We start from the raw sequence: 24,817 nt of genomic DNA on the forward strand, positions 1-24,817 counted from the left end.
ATTGTCTGATCGATAATTAAAAATGCCTAAGTATTAGGGAAATTGATTAATTAATAGGAATTAGTTGAGAAAGGGGAGAATTCTCAAGAAACTTACATGGATCAACTCAGAGATGATCTAAGCCATTGATAAGGATTTAATCATGGCCGTTGGTTCCACGATGAGAGATTATAAGAGGAGATCGATGGGGTAGATGGAGAACACATTAGTGCAGATACTCAGTGATCTAGATAGATCGATTTTCTTGTAGAAAAGCGATTCAAAAGGAGGATTCGAGGCAAAGATTGAGTAGCAAGTGGTAGTGGGGCAGAGTAGCAGATTTCCTGAGGAGTTGCTAGTTTCGGAGGAGTCAGGAGAGGAGGCCGAGTTTCATCTCCAAGAGGCTGCGTAGGGGCAGTGCAGGAGCCTCAAAGACGCAGTTTGATTTGGCTGAGCAGGAACCTCAAAGAGGCAGTTTGATTTGGCTGAGCATGAGGAGGTTTTCAGGTGTCGGGTGTCGGGAAGATTTTTAAAGGGCCTGGCCAGTGACTTCCAGTAGAAACTATAGGTAGAACGACTAATTCAGAAGTAGTTCCAGAGGAGTGCGAGTTTGGCCTACGTAGGGTTTGTGTAGAAGGCTAACGCAAGAATTTGCCAGAGAAGTTTTCTGTGGCTGGTTAGGGCCAGGATTGCTTGTGGAGGAGGGTAAAATTACGTCAATGATTTTTCTAGTATTTCTCTCATAGAGGATTGTCAGTTTGGTGTCCATTTTATTGTACTCATAATTTCTGCTGGTGCATAATAATAAAATCCTCATCTATTCCACCATTTTTCCCACATTGGGTTTGTCCAGGGACAATTGTCTAAAAAAAGTGTCCATTTGTGTGTGATTACTCTAAATTTCTCAATTCACATATTTTCGCAATGTAATTTTTACTTGTGAAGAATTGCATTATGAATTATTCACTGTTTGCTGTAGCAAATAAACTGCTTAATAATTAACCAATTAGAAGAATGATTTCCAATTGCTGCATTTTAACGAATTTTCACAGGAATGACCTACTCACATGGGACCACAAGATCTTTCTCTTCCCGTTTTGTTTTATCACAAAAACATTTCCCTTTCTAGATCAAGTGGCAAAATGCCTATTGTTAGATTCTTTTCTTTGGCCTTAGGAAAGACTGAGAAGTCCAGGGTGCTTTCCAAAGGATATTAGCTCCTTGTTAGACTCCTCTGCAACTTTAGCAGTATTAGCAAAAAACTAGGCCTAGCATAACTAGAAGTATGAGTTGGCCAAGCTGCATGGCTAGTGCTTCCATCACTATGTGCAATCCATGGTGGTTCACTTCCTTCAACTCCATTTTTGACTAGCAAATTTGCATTGGGACCAACCCCGCCCAACTCTGTGGCATCAATAATCAAAATTATGATCAAACTCATTTTGTTGAGTCCTAAGTTGCACGAAATGCCAAAACATCTAGAAGTTTCTGAAATGGGTGCAACTAGAAATGTCATCCACGAAAAATGGAAATGTCGCCCCAAGTGTTGGGCGAAATGCCATATATATGTATATAAGTTAATAATGGATGATGCTGTAAGAAAAGAAAGAATGATACAATAAATGACATTTTAATGATTTTTACATGATGCGAAAGTCCAAAATTAGCCTTTGTAGATGAGGTTGTACATTGAAGGTTCCAAAATCATCCTTTATGCATGAGGCTAACTGAAATAAAACATCAACTAAAGACAAATATCGACTATATATAGTAATCATAACAATCCTCATCCTCCTCAACAAAAATATAGCGAGATGCTTATTCAGAGAAGAGGCAATTCTACTTGTACTTCCATTTTTGCTTGAATCACGACTAATATCTAGAGAAGCAAGAGAGAGCTCTAAGTGTGATTTTTTTTAATGAAATTAGCTTAGGAGTGAAATCAACTTTAGGAAAAATGTTTAACTAAGCGTTTTTGGGCCATAGAAGGGACCCATGCCCTTCTTGGCCTTAAGAGAGACTTAGTTGATAATTCTTGGGATCCTCTTAGAATTATCCAAACAGGGTGTTTGAGTCCAGGTTGCTTTCCAAAGGATATTAGCTCCTTGTTAGACTCCTCTGGAACCTTAACAATATTAGCAGCAAAACTAGGCCTAGCAGAACTAGAAGTATGAGTTGGCCAAGCTGCAGGGCTAGTGCTTCCATCACTATGTGCAATCCATGGTGGTTCACTTCCTTCAACTCCATTTTCGACTAGCAAATTTGCATTGGGATCAACCCCGCCCAACACTATGGCATCAATAATCAAAATTATGATCAAACTGAGTTGGTTGAGTCCTAAGTTGCACGAAATGCCAAAACATCTAGAAGTTTCTGAAATGGGCACAACTAGAAATGTCATCCACAAAAAATGGAAATGTCGTCCCAAGCATTGGGCGAAATTCCATATATATGTATATAAGTTAATAATGGATGATCCTGTAAGAAAAGAAAGAATGATACACATAAATGACATTTTAATGATTTTTACATGATGTGAAAGTCCAAAATTAGCCTTTGTAGATGAGGTTGTACATTGAAGGTTCCAAAATCATCCTTTATGCATGAGGCTAACTGAAATAAAACATCAACTAAAGACAAATATTGACTATATATTAGTAATCATAACAATCCTCATCCTCCTTAACAAAAATATAACGAGATGCTTATTCAGAGAAGATGCAATTCTACTTGTACTTTCATTTTTGCTTGAATCACCACTAATATCAAGAGATGCAAGAGAGAGCTCCAAGTGTGATTTTTTTTAATGAAATTAGCTTAGGAGTGAAATCAACTATAGGAAAAATGTTTAATTAAGCGTTTTTGGGCCATAGAAGGGACCCATGCCCTTGTTGGCCTTAGGAGAGACTTAGTTGATAATTCCTAGGATCCTCTTAGAATTATCCAAGCGACTCCTCTGCAACTTTAGCAACTAAGTCACCTGACACGGGGATTCGGGATTCGTAGGATACGGGGATTCAAGTGTCGGATTCGGACATGTTGACTCCTCTGCAACTTTAGCAACTAAGTCACCTGACACGGGGATTCGGGATTCGGGATTCGTAGGATACGGGGATTCAAGTTTCGGATTCGGACATGTTGACCCCTCGGAACAGGACACGTAGGATTCGTTATATATATATATATATATTAAAAATTAGATATTTCTTACACAAATTCTAATTAGTGATACAAATTCATTGATTTCAAACATAGATCTTCATCTATAGCATGCATAGTACATACAAAATTCAAATACATGTCAGTGGTCACATAAATCATGATTCATAAATGAAAGACAACTTACAACTACAAGATAGTAAGATAAAGACACTAAAAGCTGTAGTTTTCTCATTAGGTCATCATTAAGGCTGATCTCATCATTTAATTGACTGTTATATACTTGGCAATAAATTGCAGCAGTCTGATCTCTTGTTGACAGTGGACTAACATTAGCATATCTTAAAGTCTGGTGCATTCATTAGTCCTTCATTGGTTTTCTCATGCATTATTGTGACATGTTGAAAATATATTGGACAGCAGATTGCATTGATTCTTGAAGATAGCCTTGTTGGATTACTATTTGTCCCTCTCTCATTTCTTCACTAGTTGAATTGCACATTTCTTATCTCTTGCATTTCATTACATGATTAGCTTATCCTATTGATTGTGCTTAAGCAGTCCTGAAGACTTCTCTTGTTCTACTTGATAATCTGGTAAGTAAAAGAGAAATCCTAATAAAGCAGACATAGGCAAGAGGGAAGTATTGCTATCACCGTTTTATTATTTGAATCCTGATTGACAAATGATATTTGGTTAAATTAGATACAAGCACTTTTCACATTTGCAGTTTCATTAAAGCAGATCCTAATTGTGTTCTCCTCTTGCATTTCTCTCTTGATAGCTTGTTGTATCTCATCCATCCTTGTCATCTCTCATTGATTTGTGAGCTTTTCTAATTCACTTGCTGGTTGCATTTGTCTTATAGTTATCACTTATTCTTGTCTTATAATATCTGTTTAAAGTGATGAGATCAGCCTTAATGTCCTGCAGAATTGGGACACGTTGTGTCCTAACGGGATTCGTATGAATCCCGTTAGGACACGACATGTCCCCTTTTGGGATTCAAATCCCCAGCGAATCGTGTCCGATTCGCAGGATTCGGACATGTGGCCCCTATATAATGAATCCGGTTACTTAGTTTAGCAATATTAGCAACAAAACTAGGCCTAGCAAAACTAGAAGTATGAGTTGGCCAAGCTGCGTGGCTAGTTCTTCCATCACTATGTGCGATCCATGGTGGTTCATTTCCTTCAACTCCATTTTCGACTAGCAAATTTGCATTGGGACCAACCCCGCCCAACTCTTTGGCATCAATAATCAAAATTATGGTCAAACTCAGTTGGTTGAGTCCTAAGTTGCACGAAATGCCAAAACATCTAGAAGTTTTGGAAATGGGTACAACTAGAAATGTCATCCACGAAAAATGGAAATGTTGCCCCAACCGTTGGGTGAAATGCCATATATATATATATGTATATAAGTTAATAATAGATGATCCTGTAAGAAAAGAAAGAATGATACACATAAATGACATTTTAATGATTTTTACATGATGCGAAAGTCCAAAATTAGCCTTTGTAGATGAGGTTGTACATTGAAGGTTCAAAAATCATCCTTTATGCATGAGGCTAATTGAAATAAAACATCAACTAACGACAGATATCGACTATATATTAGTAATCATAACAATCCTCATCCTCATCAACAAAAATATAGTGAGATGCTTATTTAGAGAAGAGGCAATTCTACTTGTACTTCCGTTTTTTCTTGAATCACCACTAATATCAAGAGAAGCAAGAGAGAGCTCTAAGTGTGATTTTTTTAATGAAATTAGCTTAGGAGTGAAATCAACTTTAGGAAAAATATTTAATTAAGCATTTTTGGGCCATAGAAGCGACCCACACCGTTCTTGGCCACTTCAGTGTGCCCGAAACATCTTAACTCACTAAAATGCCATAGTTTTCGGCCAAAACGCCACCAACCATACCATATGACATTTCATAATTGTGAAATACTGTATGGTATGGCCAACAACGTTTTGGTGAAGTTTCAACCGAATTTCGGCATTTTGGTACTTTGTCGGTACTAGTACGTCACCCAAGAAAGCGTTTTGTGCAACATAGGTTGAGTCTCCTCCACCCATTTTGAAGATGGATCATTATTGGAATCTTTATCGTGTCTTTTGTTCAGTGACTAGTTGCACCTTAGTGGAAGCTTGTATTGCATGAAGAGAGAACATTTGACCGTTTTGTTCCAAATGATTTTTCTTCTTCATGTGAATTTGACATCCACTCAAAAACAACCCAATTGCACTTACACCTAGAAGCATTGCAAGTTTGACTGAGAACTCTAGCTGCAAATTTTTGCAATTGAGGACATCTGTTGGAAGATGACTCCCACCAATTGTTGTGAAGACAAAGACTAAAGTTAGTTCAATGTCCAACAATTTAGAGCGCAAGTTTGGCTAAAAATGTAAGTATTTATAGTTTGAAATTTAAACAATTGAATTTAAAAAAATGGAATTTCTTACCTAATTAATCCACATCTCTTGCAATCTGTGGCAAGTTTTTGCCAAAGGTACTTGTAGCTCTAGGGAAAGCAATGGTCTGTGGATGTATTTTCAACTGCTTGGATTCATCAGGCATCATACTCTCCAAGCACTTGTACAACCCATCTTTGACATCCTTGGTCTATTCTTCTCCTAATCGAACTCCGTAATGATACCTTGGGTTCATGAAATACTTGACTGCATGTTTAGGACGATGGAGTTGATTGTTCCATTTGTTGTCAATGATTTACTAAACAAGGCCATATTTACCTAGTCTATCCTTTTAGGTTGCTAGTATTCTCCTTTGCTTAATTCGTAGCCTCATAGATGTAGCCCATGGCCAATCTTTCCACATCCACCAATTGAAACACGTTAACAATTGGCTTGTCAATTTTCACAGGCTCTGCTACTTTTTTCCAAAAAGTGTTATCATTTTTCTTTTGTTTTTTTTTCAATCTTGTTTGTGAGTCCACCAAGATGAATTCCAATCATCATTGGAAAATATTTTTTGCAAGTTTTGTTGTTGGGAATTGAGAGATTGCAACGTGAGGGAGTGAGTTCCAAATCTTGTGTTGGCAAGTCTAACAAACTCCTTGCCCCAATGCTTTTGCTCATTAAGCTCAATACCTGTGAGTTGTTGTTGATGTATTTTGTGACACACTTGGCGTGCTTTACAATTTTCTTTGCCAACTCCAGTTTTCCTATGTCCTCAAGCATGATGTCTATGCAATTTGTAGCACATGGGGTCCAAAATATGGTCCTACATTTGGACTCTAGCATATTTCTAGCAAGAACATAGTTTGAGCCATTATCTGTGATGACCTACATAACATTCTTCTTCCCCACTATCCTAACAATCTCATCCAAAAACTCAAATAACAAGTTTGCATCTTTCACCCTATCAAATGCATCAATTGATTTCAAAAACATGGTTCCTTGAGGGAAAGAGACAATTTATAATAGTGCGGTTCTTTCCATCAGTCCATCCATTTGATATGATGGAACAAACTATTTTGGTCCATGACTCTTTAAACTAATTCAGATATTCTTCAATGGAGAAAACCTCTGTTTTCAAAAGAGATTGTTAGTTTTTGTTAGTGTAGATAATATCGGTGAAATATCGTCGAATAGCGTAAATATCGCGATATTTTTGGCTCCCGAAAATATTGTGATATTTTCGAAATATCGGTGATATTTCGGCAAAATATCGCGCGACGATATAAAATATTGCCAGGCGTGTTTTTCCGCGGCTACAAAAAGGAAAAATTGGTTTTTTTTCTTCATTTCTGTTTCTGAGTGTTGGAGAAGGAAGGGAAAGAGTTTTGTGGTGCTTGTCAAGGAGGGTTTGAAGATCAAACAACGATTATCACCACCAATTAAGATTTTTTGGTGGATCAAAGATTGAAGAATAGTGAAACAAACTTCATTTCTTCCATTAACAAGTATGTTCTTAAAAACCCCTATGTTAATGATCTTTTCATAGATTTAGGGTTATGCTTGCTTGCCTCTTTGCCTACCAACATTTTGTTTCTTTGTTTTTTTTTCCATTTTCTATGATTTTCATGCCCATGAACAAATGCAAGGTTTTCTCCATATTTGGACAGCAAGCTTCATTTTTTTCTTTTCAACTTTCTTATGCACCCTCTTATTGCCATTTTTCATTCACATTGCAAAATGCAAATAATGTAGTAATTTTTTTTGAATGAGGTGGTTATTACTTATTATTTTTTCATTTTGTGTTGGGGGGTTTAATGCCAATTTTTTGTTTTTTTTTGTGCCCTAGTTTTGAATTAGTTCACTACAAATGTCAAATATGCCAAAAGTCTTGGACCCATATTTTGGGACTATGGGGAGGCTGTTGGTGGGACAAATCAGGCATATATATCATGCAACTTGTGTGGGACCAAGATGTCAAGAGGGGTTACACGATTGAAATACCATCTTGCCAGACTCTCTGCATATGATGCAGATGTAATGCCTTGTATGGTTTCTAGTGAAGAGGTTATACAAAAAGCTTGTGAAGCAATTGCTGAACAAGACAGAAAGAAAGCTGCTAGGGAGAGGCCAATGGTTTCAGATAGATAGCTGCTAGTTTTATTTGTTTTGCAACTTTTGCTACATATAAGTTTATAACTCATGATGATGAAATACTTTTAAAGTTTTATATATGTGATGTTATTTTGTTTGAGTCCTTGATTGGACAATTATCACTATCAGGGATCCGCAGGGTATGTGATGTTATTTTTTTTGAGTCCTTGATTGGACAATTATCAGGGATCAGCAGGATTTGGTATCGCCTTTGAAGTTTGATCATGACATATATATCAATGCCTTCTTCATATTTATGTGCCAATGTGTTTAGTTCATGTTGTTATTGCTTTATATGTTTAGAAATCTGAAAAAAATGAATATATTATGCATTTTTTATGCTTGCCGATATTTTGCCGATATTTTCAACGATATTGCCAATATTTTGCCGATATTTTCAACGATATTGCCGATGAGATATTTTCTAGACCCTCGCCGATATTTTCCCGATACCGATATTATCAACACTGGTTTTTGTAACATCGGATGTTGTTATAGTCTCGAAAATTTGTGGAGAGGCTAAAGCATAGGAGTTCTCCAAAGCCCATAAATCGTTTATGAAAATTCCACCTAGAGATAGCTCAATTAAATTAATTGACCATCATTAAAGTTTTTCCTAAGTCTAACATAGGAGAACTGGTTAATTAATGTTAATTAATTGAGAAATGTGAGAATTCTCTAGAAACTCACACAGATCGACTTGGAGATGATCTCAACCATCGATTAAGTTTTAATCTTGGCCGTTGGAGTCTCAACTGGAGATTATAAGAAGAGGCCAATGGGTAGATGGAGAAACATAAAACAGAGAGCCTGCAGTGTGAGTTCCTTGGGCAGTTCGAGCTAGCCAACAATAGAGTTCGAGCCGGAGAGGGGACACAGGGCTACAGAGGGCCAAAGACAATGATCCAGAGGAAGATTTTCCAGTTCCAAAGAGGTAAGAGAGGAGGCCGAATTATTTCCCCTAGAAGCAGCACAGGGCCTCTATAGTTTCTTCAGTGAGCAATTTGTTTTTGCTAGAGTGGGGGTTTAGTTTCCAAAGGCCGGGAGGATTTTTGTTGGGTCCCTATAATACTAGTGATTACCCCATTACTATTGTAGTTATGCCCCTTAGTTATATTGTTGTGCCCCTATTACCCCCATGTTGTTATTTCTGTGCCCCATAGAATCCCTCTATTGTTATTTTTGTGGCTTTATATTATTATTGTTAGGTCGGCTGGATTATATTGTGACTCCTTAGACTCCTATATATAGAAAGGAGGTTTTGTCATTTGTATCATCAAAGAATTGTTCATTTATGTAATGTAAAGGAGGTTGCCCCCTCGAAGAGGCTGAATTCTAAGGCGTTGATCTATTTTTTCTTGAGCTGGTTTCATAACATTTGGTATCAGAGCTTTGGATTCTAGGGTTTCGCTGCTCCAAACAGGTCGTCGTGGCATTTTCGCTATAACTTTTTTTCTGTGACGTTTCAGAAGTCGCAAAAAAAACCCATTTGAGAAGAAATCGCGCTGAACCTTGGGTCCGAATTTCAGAGCTTTTCGCGCGATATTTGTGGAGATATGATCTGAGGAAGTTGGTCTTTTTGCAGACTCCTGAATTACATTCAAAACAGGTGACCTGGGGAAAATCGTCATAACTGTCTCTCTGGGGATCGGATTGAAATTTCGTAAGAAGGTACAGAAAGAGGACGGACTGTAGTTTTTTGTATGTGTGTTTCAGATTCAAAGGTTGAAACAGTGACTCGTGGCACGTCGTACAAGTTCGCTCTACTGAACTAGTCTAAAAGCAAGTCACTGTGGGAGATTTCACATAACTCTTTCTTGGAGAATCCAATTTGGGTTAGACTTGTGGCATTGGAAAGAGGACGTAGAAGGCTACTACAGGTCGCAATTTCAGAAATAAATGATCCGAAATTACAGAGATACATCAAATTCAATATCAGGCTTCTATAAAGTGAAAAAAGGTGTGTAGTTTTTTTTTAAATTTTTGTGTAAGCTTGGTTTAACGAAATTCAAAGGGCATAGTAAAGCATTATTATCGGTAACTGAGCCCCGAGGAAAGAAAATGCAAACACCTAGTAAGGAACCTGAAAGCTCTAGCATGACTCATGAAGAAGAGGAAGAAATGCTACATGATATATCAAAATTACAAGAACAAGTGCAACAAATGTCATGCTCACAAAAGCTAACAGAAGCTAAGATAAGTGGCGTGGAATCTAAGATAAATGGCGTGGAATCGAAGATAAAGGGCATGGAAGCTAAGATGGATGATTCGAAGACAGATTTGAAGAGAGACATGGCAGATTTGAAGACAGACATGGCAAATTTGAAGACAAATTTGACAAATTTTCTACAAGAAATACTTACTAATGGTGAAAAGGTTGTAAAGGAAACTCATGATGTGAACAAAAGTAATGTTAATCATGATTCCATAGACGCTAATGTTGGATCGAAGACCCACTATATTCCAAAAATCGATATGAGGAAGTTTGATGGCAAGGATCCCGCCACATGGATATTACAGATGGAGCAGTTCTTCGATCTCAATAATGTGCAAAACACACAAAAGGTACGTATGGCAACTGTATATTTGGAACCAAATCAGTTTGTATGGTATCAATGGCTTTGCTCTCGTAAAAAATTTATCACTTGGGCAATTTTTACGGAAGAATTGATAGCACATTATGAAGATACAAAAAGAAACACTTTTTTTAGCCAATTGATAAGTCTCAAACAAAAGGGTTCAGTAATGGAGCACATTGAGGAGTTCCAAAAATTGAACATAAGGGTAAAAGATATTCCAGAGGAGCATAGGATTGATGTGTTCATAGGGTCTTTAAAGGATAATATCCAACATGATGTTCGCCTTTGAGAACCTGATTCATTAGAGAAGGCATTCAGGTTAGCAAGAAAAATGGAAAGCAAAATTATGGCAACCAGGAAGCATACCACTCACAACTATAAAGACGGAAGTGTTGTTGCCCCTAGTCTTCCACAACCTATAAGGTTGACACCACAACAATTGGAAGAAAAAAGAGCAAAAGGGCTTTGTTACAGTTGTGATAGCAAATACACTAAAGGTCATAAGTGTGCTGAGAAGAAATTATTTCAGATTGTGAAGAGGAAGAAGAAAAGGAGCAAGAAAGGTCAAAAGAAGAAGATATACTCCAGGAACAAAGCCTAGATGAAGAACAAATAAATCCGACCATATCTTGTAATGCATTGGCGGGAATTACCACTCCTCAAACCATCAAGATAGAAGGACAAATCAAGAAGAAAAAGGTAATAGTGTTGATTGATTCAGGAAGCACCCACAATTTTATTCATTGTAGAGTAGCAAAAGAATTGAATTGCTTCCTATATCCAACACCAGAGTGTCAAGTGATGATTGCAAATGGAGGAACAATAAATTGCTCTGGAAGGTGCCATAATATCAAGCTATCCATGGGAGAATATGTATTGACTAGCCCAATTCTTTCCATTCCAATGGGAGGTGTTGATGTTGTACTAGGAGTCTAATGGCTACAATCCTTGGGTACAATAGCTTTTAATTTTCAAGAACTTTTCATCAAATTTTCTACAGAAGGAAAGGAAGTTGAATTAAGGGGTATTGCAGGGAAACCAGGAAAGATAATCAGCTCTAATGGTATGACAAAGCTTCTAAAAAAGGAGCAAAGAGGTGTAATTGCACAATTATGTTCGCTAGATGTTTCCACATCGGAATCATCTATTTCTCCAGATCTCCAAAAAGTCCTGGACAATCATTCCAAGGTATTTGAGACTCCCAAAGGTCTCCCGCCTATGCGTGATCATGATCATGCTATTCATCTGATTCCAGGAAGTGTTCCTCCAAACATCAGGCCGTACAGATATCCCTATGTCCAAAAAAGTGAAATTGAACGTATGGTTGCAGAAATGCTAGAGGCTGGTATAATTCAACCAAGTCAAAGTTCTTTCTCTGCTCCAGTAGTATTGGTGCACAAGAAGGATGGATCATGGCGCATGTGTCCGGATTATAGGGAGCTCAACAAGCTCACTATTAAAGATAAGTTCCCCATTCCTGTCATTGATGAATTACTGGATGAATTGCATGGATCAATTTACTTCACCAAGTTGGATCTTCGTTCGGGATATCATCAAATCAGAATGAAGATTGAAGACATTCCGAAAACGGCATTTAGAACTCATGAGGGTCATTATGAATTTTTGGTCATGCCTTTTGGCCTTACTAATGCACCTTCAACATTTCAAGGTTTGATGAATTCAATTTTCAAACCATTCCTTAGAAAATTTGTGTTAGTATTTTTTGATGATATACTAATCTACAACAAGTCTTGGAAGGATCATGTTGAACATGTTGACAGGGTGCTACAACTATTGGAGGAGAAACAATTATATGCAAAAAGATCCAAATGTTTCTTTGGAGTCCAGGAGGTGGAATATTTGGGTCATATTGTATCTCATGAAGGAGTTAAGGTAGACCCTAGCAAAATTAAAGCCATTAAGGAATGGAAAATCCCCACATCCATAAAGCATCTGCGAGGATTTCTTGGGTTGATAGGGTATTATCGCAAGTTTGTTAAGAATTATGGGAGAATAGCAGCACCTCTAACGACATTATTGAAGAAAGATGCATTTTCATGGACTCCGGAAGCAACAAAGGCCTTTGAACATCTTAAAGAGGCAATGTGCCAAGCACCGGTCTTAGCTACACCGGACTTCACAAAAACCTTTATTGTGGAATGTGATGCTTCAGGAAATGGAATTGGTGCTATTCTAATGCAAGATGAAAGACCCATTGCTTTTGAAAGTCGTACAATCAAGGGAAAGTTTTTAAGCAAAGCTATTTATGAGAAGGAAATGTTGGCAATACTCCATGCACTTAAGAAATGGCGACCCTACCTAATGGGAAGACACTTCAAGGTAAAAACGGATCATGATAGCCTTAAATACTTTTTAGAACAAAGATTATCCTCTGAAGAGCAACAAAAGTGGGTCACAAAGATGTTGGGTTATGACTTTGAAATCATCTACAAAAAAGGGAAGCAAAATGTGGTGGCAGATGCACTCTCAAGAAAGGATGAGGATGTGGAAGCATTGTTGTGCGCCATTTCTATTATCCAACCAGATTGGATAAACGAAGCAAGGGAGGAATGGAAGAATGATGAAGAAGTGTGGGCACTTATTCGAAAGCTACAACAAGATTCCAGTACGTTTGATACATTTAGCTGGCAAAATGATTCATTATGGTACAAAGATCGCTTATACCTCTGTAAGAATTCCCAACTAAAACAAAAGATTCTTATGGAATTGCACACTTCTCCCTTAGGAGGGCACTCGGGATTTTTAAAAACTTACCACAGGGTTAAGAAGGAATTTTTTTGGGATGGCCTTAAATCAAATATTCAAAAGTTTGTGGCGGAATGTTTGGTTTGCCAACAAAATAAAGTTGAAACAATTAAGATGCCAGGTCTATTACAACCTTTATCCATTCCAAGCCAACGTTGGGAGGAGGTTTCAATGGATTTTATCACAGGTTTACCCAAGTCTGAGGGAAAGAGTGTCATCATGGTGGTAGTTGACAGACTTACCAAGTATGCACATTTTTGTGCATTATCACATCCATTTAAAGCCAGTACAGTTTCTACTGCATTTATGGAAACAATTCAAAAGCTACATGGAAACCCAAAGATTATTGTAAGTGACAGAGATCCCATTTTCACTGGAAATTTTTGGACAGAATTATTTTCTTGTCTTGGTACTCAGTTAGCTCATAGCTCATCTTATCATCCTCAATCTGATGGGCAAACTGAGATAGTAAACAAATGTTTGGAAGGATATCTTCGTTGCTTTGTATCTGATAAACAAACACAATTGGTCAAATGGTTGCCTCTGGCTGAATGGTGGTATAACACTTCCTTCCATACAAAAACAAAAATGACCCCATTTATGGCACTTTATGGGTATCAACCACCATCCATCACATCATATTTAAGAGAAAATTCTAAGGTTCAGGCAGTGGAACATCACATCGAACATCAACGACAAGTCCTCCAACTCTTAAAGGATAACCTCGTGTTGGCACAAAATAGAATGAAACAACAGGCAAATCAACCTCGCAGTGAAAGAAGTTTTGATGTAGGTGATTGGGTATTCCTACGGCTACAACCATATAAGCAAATGTCCCTGAAGCAAGCTAAGAAGGATAATAAATTATCACCAAAGTATTATGGTCCGCACAAGGTGTTGCAAAAGGTTGGTACTATGGCATACAAATTGGAGCTTCCTGCAGCTTCTCGATTGCACCCTGTTTTCCATGTTTCATGTTTAAAGAAGGTTATAGGTGACAAGCTCCTAGTGCAAACAATATTGCCAGAACTTGATGAGGAAGGAAAAATTATATTGGAACCGGAAGCAGTCACAGAAACAAGAACTCGACAGCTACGAAATCGAGCAATTTCAGAGTATCTTATCAAGTGGAAGAACTTATCCGTTGAAGATTCCACATGGGAGGATGAGAATTTTATGCAGAAGTATCCAGAACTACTCAAGCGTTGAGGACAACACTTTTTTGAAGGAGAGGGGCATGTTGGGTCCCTATAATACTAGTGATTACCCCATTACTATTGTAGTTATACCCCTTATTTATATTGTTGTGCCCCTATTACCCCCATGTTGTTATTTCTGTGCCCCATAGAATCCCTCTATAGTTATTTTTGTGGCTTTATATTATTATTGTTAGGTCGGCTAGATTATATTGTGACTCCTTAGACTCCTATATATAGAAAGGAGGTTTTGTCATTTGTATCATCAAAGAATTGTTCATTTATGTAATGTAAAGGAGGTTGCCCCCTTGAAGAGGCTGAATTCTAAGGCGTTGATCTATCTTTTCTATCTATTCTTGAGCTGGTTTCATAACAATTTTCTAGGAGGCAGGAGAGACACTTTCCCAGTCAGCAATAGGTAGGACGACTTGATTAGCATCAATTCCAGGTTGAGCGCGTGGAATGTTGCGCAGAGGTGATGCAGGGCCTTTGTAGAGGGTTTGGACGACTTGCTTTTCAGTTGTGAATTTGAGCCGAGATTTCTTGGAGACGAGGGTAAATTCCCTTAGATTATTTTGCCAGTATTTCTCTTAGATTGGATAGCCACTTGGGCATCCAAATTTATTGCACTCAGAACTCACTGCCACACAAAAATAAAACCCTCACCTGTTGCATCGATTTTCCCACATTGGGTTTTTCCAGGGACATTTGTCATTTTTATGTTTGTGTGCTAGCATATTCCTCAGTTCCAACATTTTATTTTCACAACGTTTATTTTTTTATGGTAAAGAAATTACAGTGTGAGAATTTCTTATTTTGCCGTAAACAAAATAAACTGCATAATTAATTTATTAATTAGAAGAATTATTTTCAGTCACTGCATTTCAAGGAATTTTCACAGAGATCCCCTCAAGTCATCCATGCTAGGGCCTTTGAAGCCCTTTCTTGTAGATATAACAAAGTCCCACATGGCTTGGAAATAAGGTGGGTGGGCAACGTTAAAGGGGATGTTTGCATCATATTGCCATCTAGCAATGTATTGAAAAGCAATTTCTTTGCGTTTCCTTTTCCAATGGGTATCCAAAGTCGGTTGATTTAGACTTGGTTGGGAGATAGCAACACTGGTAGAGAAAGAGGTGGGTGAAGGTGCAGAATAACTCTTAATGTTCAACCTTCTTTTACCTTTAGCTTGACTTTGAGACTGAAGAGGGAGAGGAAGATAATAGAAGGGGTCATGGGCATTGGTGGAAGGGATAAAGGAGCAGTGTTGAAGGTCAAAATCATGACATGCCATTGCAACTCCCACAGCTCATGCAAGTTCCCTCTTCCTTGCAATTTCTACTTTTATAGCCTTTTCCCTGACCTTCTCCTCCTCAAATTATCAGACTTTTCAAGTTATTCAATCCTAATTTGCTCTATCACTGCATTTGGTGCCTCATATGGGAATACTTAGCCACTTATACCAAAGAAATGTTGTTTCAACCTATAAATAACAACCACCCTCCCTCCCTTCCTAAACCGCTTTCGCTTTTGGGCAATGGTGGATGATGAAATTTCATATTTGAAGGGAAAGTAATTTGCAAATAGAAAAAAACTACAACCTAAGTCACTTGACATGGGGACACGAGACATGGAGGACACGAGGATTTGAGTGTCCGACACGGGCATGTTAACCCCCCCGAACAGGACACATATATATATATATATATATATTAAAAATTATATATTTCTTACACAAATTCTCATTCATGATACAAATTCATTTATCCAAACATAGATCTTCATCTAGATGTAAGTTTTACAAAGTAACATTTTGCATACAAACACAATTGCGACAGATTCATTAATGATCCAATTGGAGAAAGATAAGATACTACAGTTTTCTCATTAAGTCATCAAAATCAAAATGTGTTACATAGTTAGTAGTAATGCCAATGGCAAATAGAAATAGAAAATACAAAAAAACTACAAGGCTCAAGGTAGTAGGTAGCTCATGAGTCATCAATCATCATTATCAAAATCAACATCACTGTCATCATCATGGTCACCACTGCTCTTCTCTACTGCATCCTCCTCCTTTGTATCTAATGTCATCTCTGCATTTGCTGGTGTGGAGGATGACCCCTCTACAATATCACTATCATCAAAAGTGACAGGTTCTAGCATTTGGCTCATTAAGATCTAAGTTGGCCAATGCCAACTCAACATTGTTGTCCAAACCCATGTCATCAGGAAAGACATCCCACATCTTTGTTTTTCGCTTCAACCACTCATCCCTCTGTGAGACTGCTCAAGCCTGCTTTTCTTGACACTATACAAATTCCCATATGTGCTCCAATTCCTCTCGCAACAAGAGGATGAAGTCACCTAAGAGATGAGTGTCATGGCTAACTGTTGTAGAGGAGGGCTTGTTGCCCCATAAGCTACCCACCAAGAATAGGGCTTCTTAGCCCCCTTGTCTCTAATCACATCATATCCTGCAAATCGACCGGTGCCAGTGGAAAACTCTGCAAAGGCATCCTCCACCTCATCAAGGGATGCTCTATCCTAAAATATCCGCCTCAATGCATCCTTCCTCCCTTGTGAAATTTCACCATCCATGTGAGGAGGGAATTTGCGGGAAGGTCCAATGAGTGAGCTAAACAATGCAAAGGTGTGCAGTTCTTGTCCCATTTGTTGACAAGAATACCCTATATGGTGGTGAAGAAGGCCTCTGATGATGTCTCGTACTCAGGGCACTCACTTTGTAAAATAATGCTCCTTACAGACTCAATCATGGAATCCCATCCCTCATAAACTTCTTCTAGGATGGGTTGGTCTGTATCTACAAATCATCGCAAAGAAATGATAGGGTCCATGATATTAATAATTAGATCTATCCTCTCCCACCAAGCATCATCTAACACTGTGTCCTTCACTCTTTTTGAGGCTGCTTGATTCGTGTTTCTCCAAAAAGACCAAAACTTTGAAATAACCATGGCCCTAAGAGCGGTCTTGACCTCCCTCAACCTCTTCAACATGATGAATGAAGAGGCAAACTATGTATTTGAAATCTTCAATAATGATAGATTGGTGTTCTCCTTGTAGATTGTGAGGGCATTTGTATGATTTTGTACAAAGTTGCGGATATGTCGTGCATCCTCAATAATACTTCTAATCCAAAGCACATCAGAAGCAATAGATTTAAGTGCTAAATTCAAGGAATGGACAATGCAAGGTTTCCAAACTAGCTGTGGATATTTAGCTTCCACAATCATGCCAGTGACCTTGCAAACATGTGCATTATCTGTAATGATTTGCACATAGGAATCAACATCGACATCTTCAATAACTTTAATGAACAACTCAACCATATATTGTACATCCTTGTATTGTCCAAGCGCATCCACTGATTTCAAGAAAATTGGATCATTCAAGGAAAGGACCATGAAGTTGATGAGTGGGTAGTGTGCTAGATCTATCCATCCATCAGAAACAATACTAACCCCAAATGTTGGCCATGCTGATTTAATAGGCTCAAGCATTTTGTCCACCTCTTTCTTTGCCTTAGTCAACAATGTGATTCTAAGCTTCTTCGACCCAAGAGGCACATACCTTGATGGAGACCCTCGAGTTAGAGCTCGGCACATCTCAATAAATAAAGTTGAACATGCAAAATTAAAGGATATGAAGTTCTGATAGAGAAATAATGCAATGGTGAGATCAAGCTCTTCCCGTTTCTCTTTCTGAAAAATCTTGTCCATTGGACCAAGTGCCACTACCTTTCTTTTCGCTGCTTGTCCCCCACCAAAACTCTCAAATGGAAATTTGTTGCCACTTTTCCTCAAGAATGGAAGGGGATCATCATTCTTGGTTTCTTTAGATGTTGCTTTCACCTTTTCCATACCAACATTGGCCTCTTTTTCCATTTGTTTTCTCTTAGCTAAAGATACCTGTGTACATGCTGCAATTCCACAACCTGGTAAAGCCAACAAATGAGATTTCACACGGTAATATGTGCTCATGAAATGATTGTTGCAATAGTTGCATTTCCAAGCAACATTGCCTCCTCCCTCTAACTTGATGCCTAGCCCTTGCTCTCTTGTGACATACTTCCACAAGGGATATTTGTTATCTTGAGCCTACTGTCTTCCCTCAACATTTGAAGTCGCTGTTGCAGCCCCACTTCCAATAGAGGGAACACATGCAGACCCTGATGAAATTGGAACAGGAGGGGCATATCCAATGGGAACATTCTTCCCCTTCCTTTGCCCCTTCCCTGCTGCCCTTGATTGAGCCATGAATGCTGTAAAAAAATAAAGAAAATATGCACAAACTTATTAAAAAAATGCACATGCAAATTGCTGTGATAAAAATGCCAAAAAAAATAAAAACAAAATGCACTTACCTGTTGCTTATATCGCCTCCAAAATGCTACCAAACCCTTTGCTAATCGTTCCCACACACTCACAACAAGATAGACACTCAAAAGTGAGTGTAAAATGGCCCAAAAATGCCCCTTATGGGCTGCGCGACATGCCATTCACGGGGACACGTGTCTCGGAATCAGGACATGACGGACCTGATCGGGACATGGTCAGAGGACACGTGTCGCACCAAATTGTGTCTGATTCACCGGATTCGAGACACGCAGGAGGTTAGGGTCGAATCTGGTTTCTTAGAATGTAACTAAGCAAAATTCAAAACCTATGATAAATTTGAAAACCAAAAGGAGACAAATTTAGCTTACAAGGAGTGGTTGTTTCCTACTTGAAAGAGGGGCAACAATCAAATCTAGAATTTTTTAGGAGAGAAAGAATACCTAGGGATGAAAACAAGCTGCTAAGGTCTCCTCCCAAAGATGCCATATTCACTAGACAACTGAAAACCAACTCGAGGATTTAATAACCCTTGTTTAATTTACAAGAGTTTTCTTGTGTTTTATTAAAAATTTTGTTCTCAAAGATTCATAAATCAACACATAAATTCATAAACGAAATAAGAACTAGCGTAATATGTAAACTTAGAATTAATTATGTCAATTCCAATTTACTCACCATAGATCTCAGAAGGATTTACAAAATTTTCTTTTAGGATGAAGAAAGTGATTTAGTTACCCTATATCCCAACCACTTCTCTGCAACTCGAGTTCGGACTTGGCCAATGATTTACTACATTTTTCAAAACACGACCTCAATAGCTTGGCTCTCTCGACAAGAAAAAAACTTTGGCTTTTGACCCTTGGACAATATAAGATTTGACTGCTTGTTTAATTTGTCAATTTCAAACTTAGTTTTTGCAGAGCTTGGATTGGGTCGAGTTAGGGTTTAGAAATCTCAACCCTGATTCTGGAAAGTATAAAAAATTTCCACTGAAATACGAAACTCGGCTCTCGGTCAGATAATACCAACTCAACCTCGACGTGGTGAAATTCAACAATGAGGAATTTGGTTCTGGATTTGGCATTTCAACTTTATCCAAGCTTAGTAGTGAGACTTCCCTCCTAATTAGCCCTGACAGGGCAATAAGAATCAATTGGCTCGATTTAGCAATGAGTACTTGGCCCGATCCTAGTGATTACAAACCCCGCCGAATTTATCAATGCGAACTTGGCTCCCGATCTGGCAAGGTCAAACTTGGCTTAATGAGAACTCGAGGAATGAGGAATTGGCTGTGGCCGTGGAGATGGTAATACAACTTAGAAAATCAGTGGTACTAGAAAATCAGTGGTACTTGGTCCTCGACTTCTTGATAATATCTCTGCGTTCTAAGATATGCATTCAATTCGGTTATTTGGTGCTTCCCCACTTGGTCCGGATAAATTGACCTTATAAACTAATTACCTAGCTATTAGCGTTACTGACCCCCCCCAGGTAAACTTTCTTCAGTTGAATTCAAGCTGGCTCTAAGAGATACCCTTGCTTGGTGACTCGGCTCCCTAGAGGGCTGATCTTACTGAATGCTGGTTGTGACGAGTTCCAACACTATCAATTTTTCTCTTGTAGACTTCACATACCAATTGAAGAACTGGCTAGGGTAGCTTTGTGGCCACTGAAACCAATGTCAATGAAATAGTTGGCTAGAGAGTGTCTTCCAACCCTAAAGCCAATGATTTACAACTAGGGTATGTCTCTCAACATTGAAGCTAGTAGATAGCAGGGTTTACCCCTTTTTACTTGGAAGCTCTTGGAGCTCCTTGACAATCTCTCAATAATTCTTCCATGATCCCTTCAATCCTCCTTTTCCCTTTTATACTAATTCCCTCCTTTGAATACCACGGGCAATACATGGGTGACTTTTTACCCCTTTTAGTAATTATTATTCTATTTTATGAAGACCCATTATTCTTCTTGTCGTTAGCCTATGGGATCTAGATAGGCCAAGGCTCAATCCCCCTTTGCTTCTAGAAAGGGACATTACACAATATGATTACAAGCATCAAACTTGCTGCTGTTAGACTGCTGCTGCAAATCTCAGGGCTGTTGCAGCACTCTCCAAGCTCACATATGCTCACAAAAACTCAAAATGAGAGGTGGGAGGCAAATAGGAGGGGTGGGCTGCTTTTATAGTGTAAGTGAGGTTGTTTCTGGAGGGCAATAGCCCACTCCAAAATGTTGCCTGCAGGTCCCATAGTTTGTCACATGCATCAAAGTACGGACCAACCCAGTTTGGAGTGGCACTGGCCAGTTCAGGTTGGGTCAGTTGCGAAACCAGATTTTCCTGCTGGTTCATTGGCTGAAGGTTGCTGACCAGCTGGTTTGACCCATTACTGGCTCAAACTGGCCAGTTGTTAAAACTATGGTTTCTATCAAAAACTAACATCCTGTAAATTTTAATACCATTAACATATGCTTGTCATTGGTCTCTTGGTAACTTTGTGTTTGATTTCATGCCTTATCTGCAGAAAAAAGAAAATAATCTTGGCAGTTGATTGATAGATTGGATTTTTGAAGAACTAGCAACTGGAGGAGCTTTTATTGAGATCATACCCTTGCTTGGAATAAACCACTGGAGAAAATGCCTGCTTTTAGGTTGTATGCTTGCACATGTTGCCACTAGTGCTGAATGATATTGTAAGTTTTTTGAATTTGTTCCAGAACATGGAGCAATTCAATGTCAGTGACATTTATTGCATTGACGTTGTAAGTTTCTAAACTTGTTTGTGTTGAAAGATTCTAGAAAATTTACCAGAACTTGATGTAAATAAAGTCAGCAACATATACAACTAAAGGCTGTTTCTGGTCTGTTGCACTTGCATATTGCACATCAGGATTTCTGTTCTTCAAATCATTCAATTTTCGTTCTTGTTTACACTAAAGTTTTTAGGAGTGTTCTAGACACTGCCACAATCTATTGACTATTGATTGTACTCTCCTGTCTCTACTCTCATTGACCTTTTCTTGCTCATTTGTGGACATTATTAAAATTATCTTATCTTTAGCTTTCTCCTCTTGCCTTAGCTTTCTTGACTTATTTGGCTTGATCTGTAAATTATAGCGCCTTTTCTGAAAAGAAACTCTGCATATATTACTTCATAGAATAATTACGTCATGGGACAAAGAGTTACATGTGGTATCTTAAAAGAAATGCCTTTTTGAACTTTTTGAAGGACAAGCATCGATTGCAACGACTCATTCAAGTGGCTGGCAATGAGATCTTCACAACTCAGACACATGATTTTGCTTCAATTGCTCCTAGGCTTGAGCAGGAGTGGTCTTCTTTCCACCATTTGGTGCCGTCATCACTTCATGCTATTGCTGAGACATGTACATAGTGATTTCCCTAACTTTCAGTTGAAGTAAAACTTCAATTTTCTTCTGGACACAACTGAAACATGTACATAGAGATTTCCCAATGTTTCATTTGGTGTGAAAATTTATTTCTTTGTGGATATAATACAACTGTCTTTCTTTTTTCTCAGATGAGGTTGTGATGGCAATAATGCATCGCTTCAGGCCCAAGTTTCTCTGCATTTTGGAAGGTCCACCATTGTATTACAATGATTATGATTTCAAGCACACATGCTTTCTCTCTCCAAGACAACTTGAAGCAAACTTGAGTTTTGCCGTTGGCACTGAACTAGCAGATGATATTGTTACAGATGTTTGTATTCAGGCTTCATATGTTGACTCAGGGTCCTTGAATACTTCAAGTATAGGAAATGAGCTTACAGAAATTATCAAAGAGGTCAGTAATGTAGTTTTGTGATGCAATATAGTGACAGCTGGTTAATCCAAGTACTCAGTCATAGGTTAAATCTAAATGAATTAATTTTCGGTGCTGTTTATTTAGTCATTTGCATGAATATCGTTTCAAGACCTGATCCTGTTTCCTATTTTATAAATCTTCATAGATAAGAACCCAATGTACACAACAGAATCTTTCATATTCTGAAGGACAATATTTCCATGACCAACCAACAACTGCCACACCTGTCTGCAAGTTCTTTGCCAAGGGAATATGTAAAAGGGGGAATAGCTGTTTTTTCTCACATACTGATCATGCTAAACAAGAGCTGTGCAAATTTTTTTGGACATTGCAGGTAAACATCTAAACTGGTGAAAATCTGTTCGACATTGTAGCATGCAATTTGGTTATATTCACTGTATTTCTCTATACATGTTTCTGGATACACAAGGCTTCATGCCTATTACTACAATATTGCATCTTGAGAAGGTGTCTTTCAAATGTGTGTGAATAGGGCTGCCGCTATGGAGAGGAATGCCTGTTCTCTCATAATATTCAAGCTTCAGAAGTTTCAGAATATAGGAAATGCGTTGAATTTGAGGATAAAATAACTCCTGCAGTACCACTAATGAATCTTTTGCCCGAAGTCGGAGAACATAATAAAAATTGCATTCTTGTCTTTAGAGAGTCTGACTTTCACTTCTCTCTAAATCTTGCCCTACATTATGATCCAAGTAAACTTATCATAACTACAATGAACTCAAAATCATATTGCACAAAGGAAGGATCTACTGCGGGCATGCACATAGACAAGTTATATAACTTGGATGCTGAAATCTTATGGGATATTGATCCTACTCAGTTTATAAGACGTACCAGTGTGCCTTGGACCAAAGTCCAATGCATTATATGGACAATAACATCTTTTAGCAGGGATGAAGAATTGGAGATGCAAAAAGATCTTATAAAGAGATTCTTTGAGTTTTTGGCTGTTGCACTAATTGCATGTGATCTCAATGATGTTCAAGTAATTTTGACAATAAACAACAGCAAGTATGCACAATTACAGGTACTGTTCTGCGTATACTTTTTTCCAGTGAGCTTCGTAATTCATTATATGTATCTAGCATGGTGACAGAAAATAACATTTCTTCATATTTATGTGGGATTCTTCCATGGGAAAGGTCTTATCATGTATGCTGGAAAGAAACAACCAGGTTTAAATATTCTGGTATGAATTATGCTTTGGGTCAGGCTTCTGCTATAAATCACCCTGAACTAGTGTTCCATGGGGGATGTGTCCCCGAGGGTGGGGGGCACAGCCCCCACGTTTTCCATGTTCCTGCAATGGTGGCATGGGGGGCAGGTGGGGAAATGCTTCCCCATGTCCCCCTTTTGGGGAAACACTGGGAAAATTGTTTCCCTAGTGTGGGGGACATGTTTCCCCAAAAGGTGGACTTATAGGGTACTTTTGGTCCATCCCCCAATGAGTGGGGGATTTCTGAGCATCCTGCCAAAATTTTTACCTATAAAGCCTTTAAAAATATAAAAACAAAAAGCAAGAAAAAAAAGAAGCAAAAACAATATATAAAAAAACCCTACCTCACTTTTCACTTTTATTCACCTCTTGTTCACTTTTACTCTATGCTAATTTTATTTTCAATGTTCCATTGTCGATTGTTTGTCTTGACTCTGGATACTGATGACCTCAGACTGAGTCTTTGACTTGTCTCTCTATACTATTTTTGAGTTAGAGTAGTTTCAATTTACTATTTCAGACTTCAGTATCTACTATTTTTCTTAGTACTAATTAGATTCTAGAATGATGAATTTAAATCAATGTATCAATATTTTACTATTTCTGTTTCATTTATGGTTTATGAATCAAAGTATTTCATTATTGAATCTAAATTCAGATCATAATTATATCATTTACAAATTTTATTGTTTATTGTTTAGTATTTCGTATGAATTGTTATTGTTGGGATTTTATCATCCTCATTATTAGTTTTACATTTTTAGAGAAGGGGACCCCTGTGATAGGAGCCCTGCCCTCTTGCATCCACCCTGAGTTGCCCTAAAAAATTGGGGGTGCCTCCACCTGTACTCCCACGTGCATTTCCCCACTTCCATGCTCCCTCATCTTGGAAAATTGGTGGAAATTTGCGCTAAACATGGGCATCCCTAAACCTATCAATAATCTATAAGGTTAAAAAGCTTTACAAACTATGTTGATGCTTGCCCACTAATGTTGATGTGAAAACCACTTTAATAAGAGTACTTGTATAGCAAGTTTGAACGAGAAATAAATCACTCCGAACAAGAACATCCATATGACATAAATCCTTCAGCGATTTATAAAGTTAAAAAGATAACCTGTTACCTACCTATGT

General features: G+C 38.1%; 1 protein-coding gene across 2 annotated transcripts in view; it reads left to right on the forward strand.

The window, feature by feature from the left end:
* LOC149239681 (zinc finger (CCCH type) helicase family protein) overlaps window positions 1-24,817 on the forward strand; it is a 319,676-nt gene that overhangs the window by 159,608 nt on the left and 135,251 nt on the right. For both annotated transcript variants that reach the window (XM_089373483.1, XM_089373484.1), the window contains 4 exons: window positions 21,847-22,003; window positions 22,159-22,424; window positions 22,591-22,779; window positions 22,939-23,493. In XM_089373483.1, the coding sequence (XP_089229609.1) occupies window positions 21,847-22,003; window positions 22,159-22,424; window positions 22,591-22,779; window positions 22,939-23,493 (1,167 nt within the window). The remainder of the gene's footprint in view (window positions 1-21,846; window positions 22,004-22,158; window positions 22,425-22,590; window positions 22,780-22,938; window positions 23,494-24,817) is intronic.

This window comes from Pinus tabuliformis, chromosome 8 (genome assembly GCF_031772625.1).
Source record: "Pinus tabuliformis cultivar Carrire ecotype Pingquan chromosome 8, CPIR1, whole genome shotgun sequence".
Lineage (NCBI taxonomy): Eukaryota > Viridiplantae > Streptophyta > Pinopsida > Pinales > Pinaceae > Pinus > Pinus tabuliformis.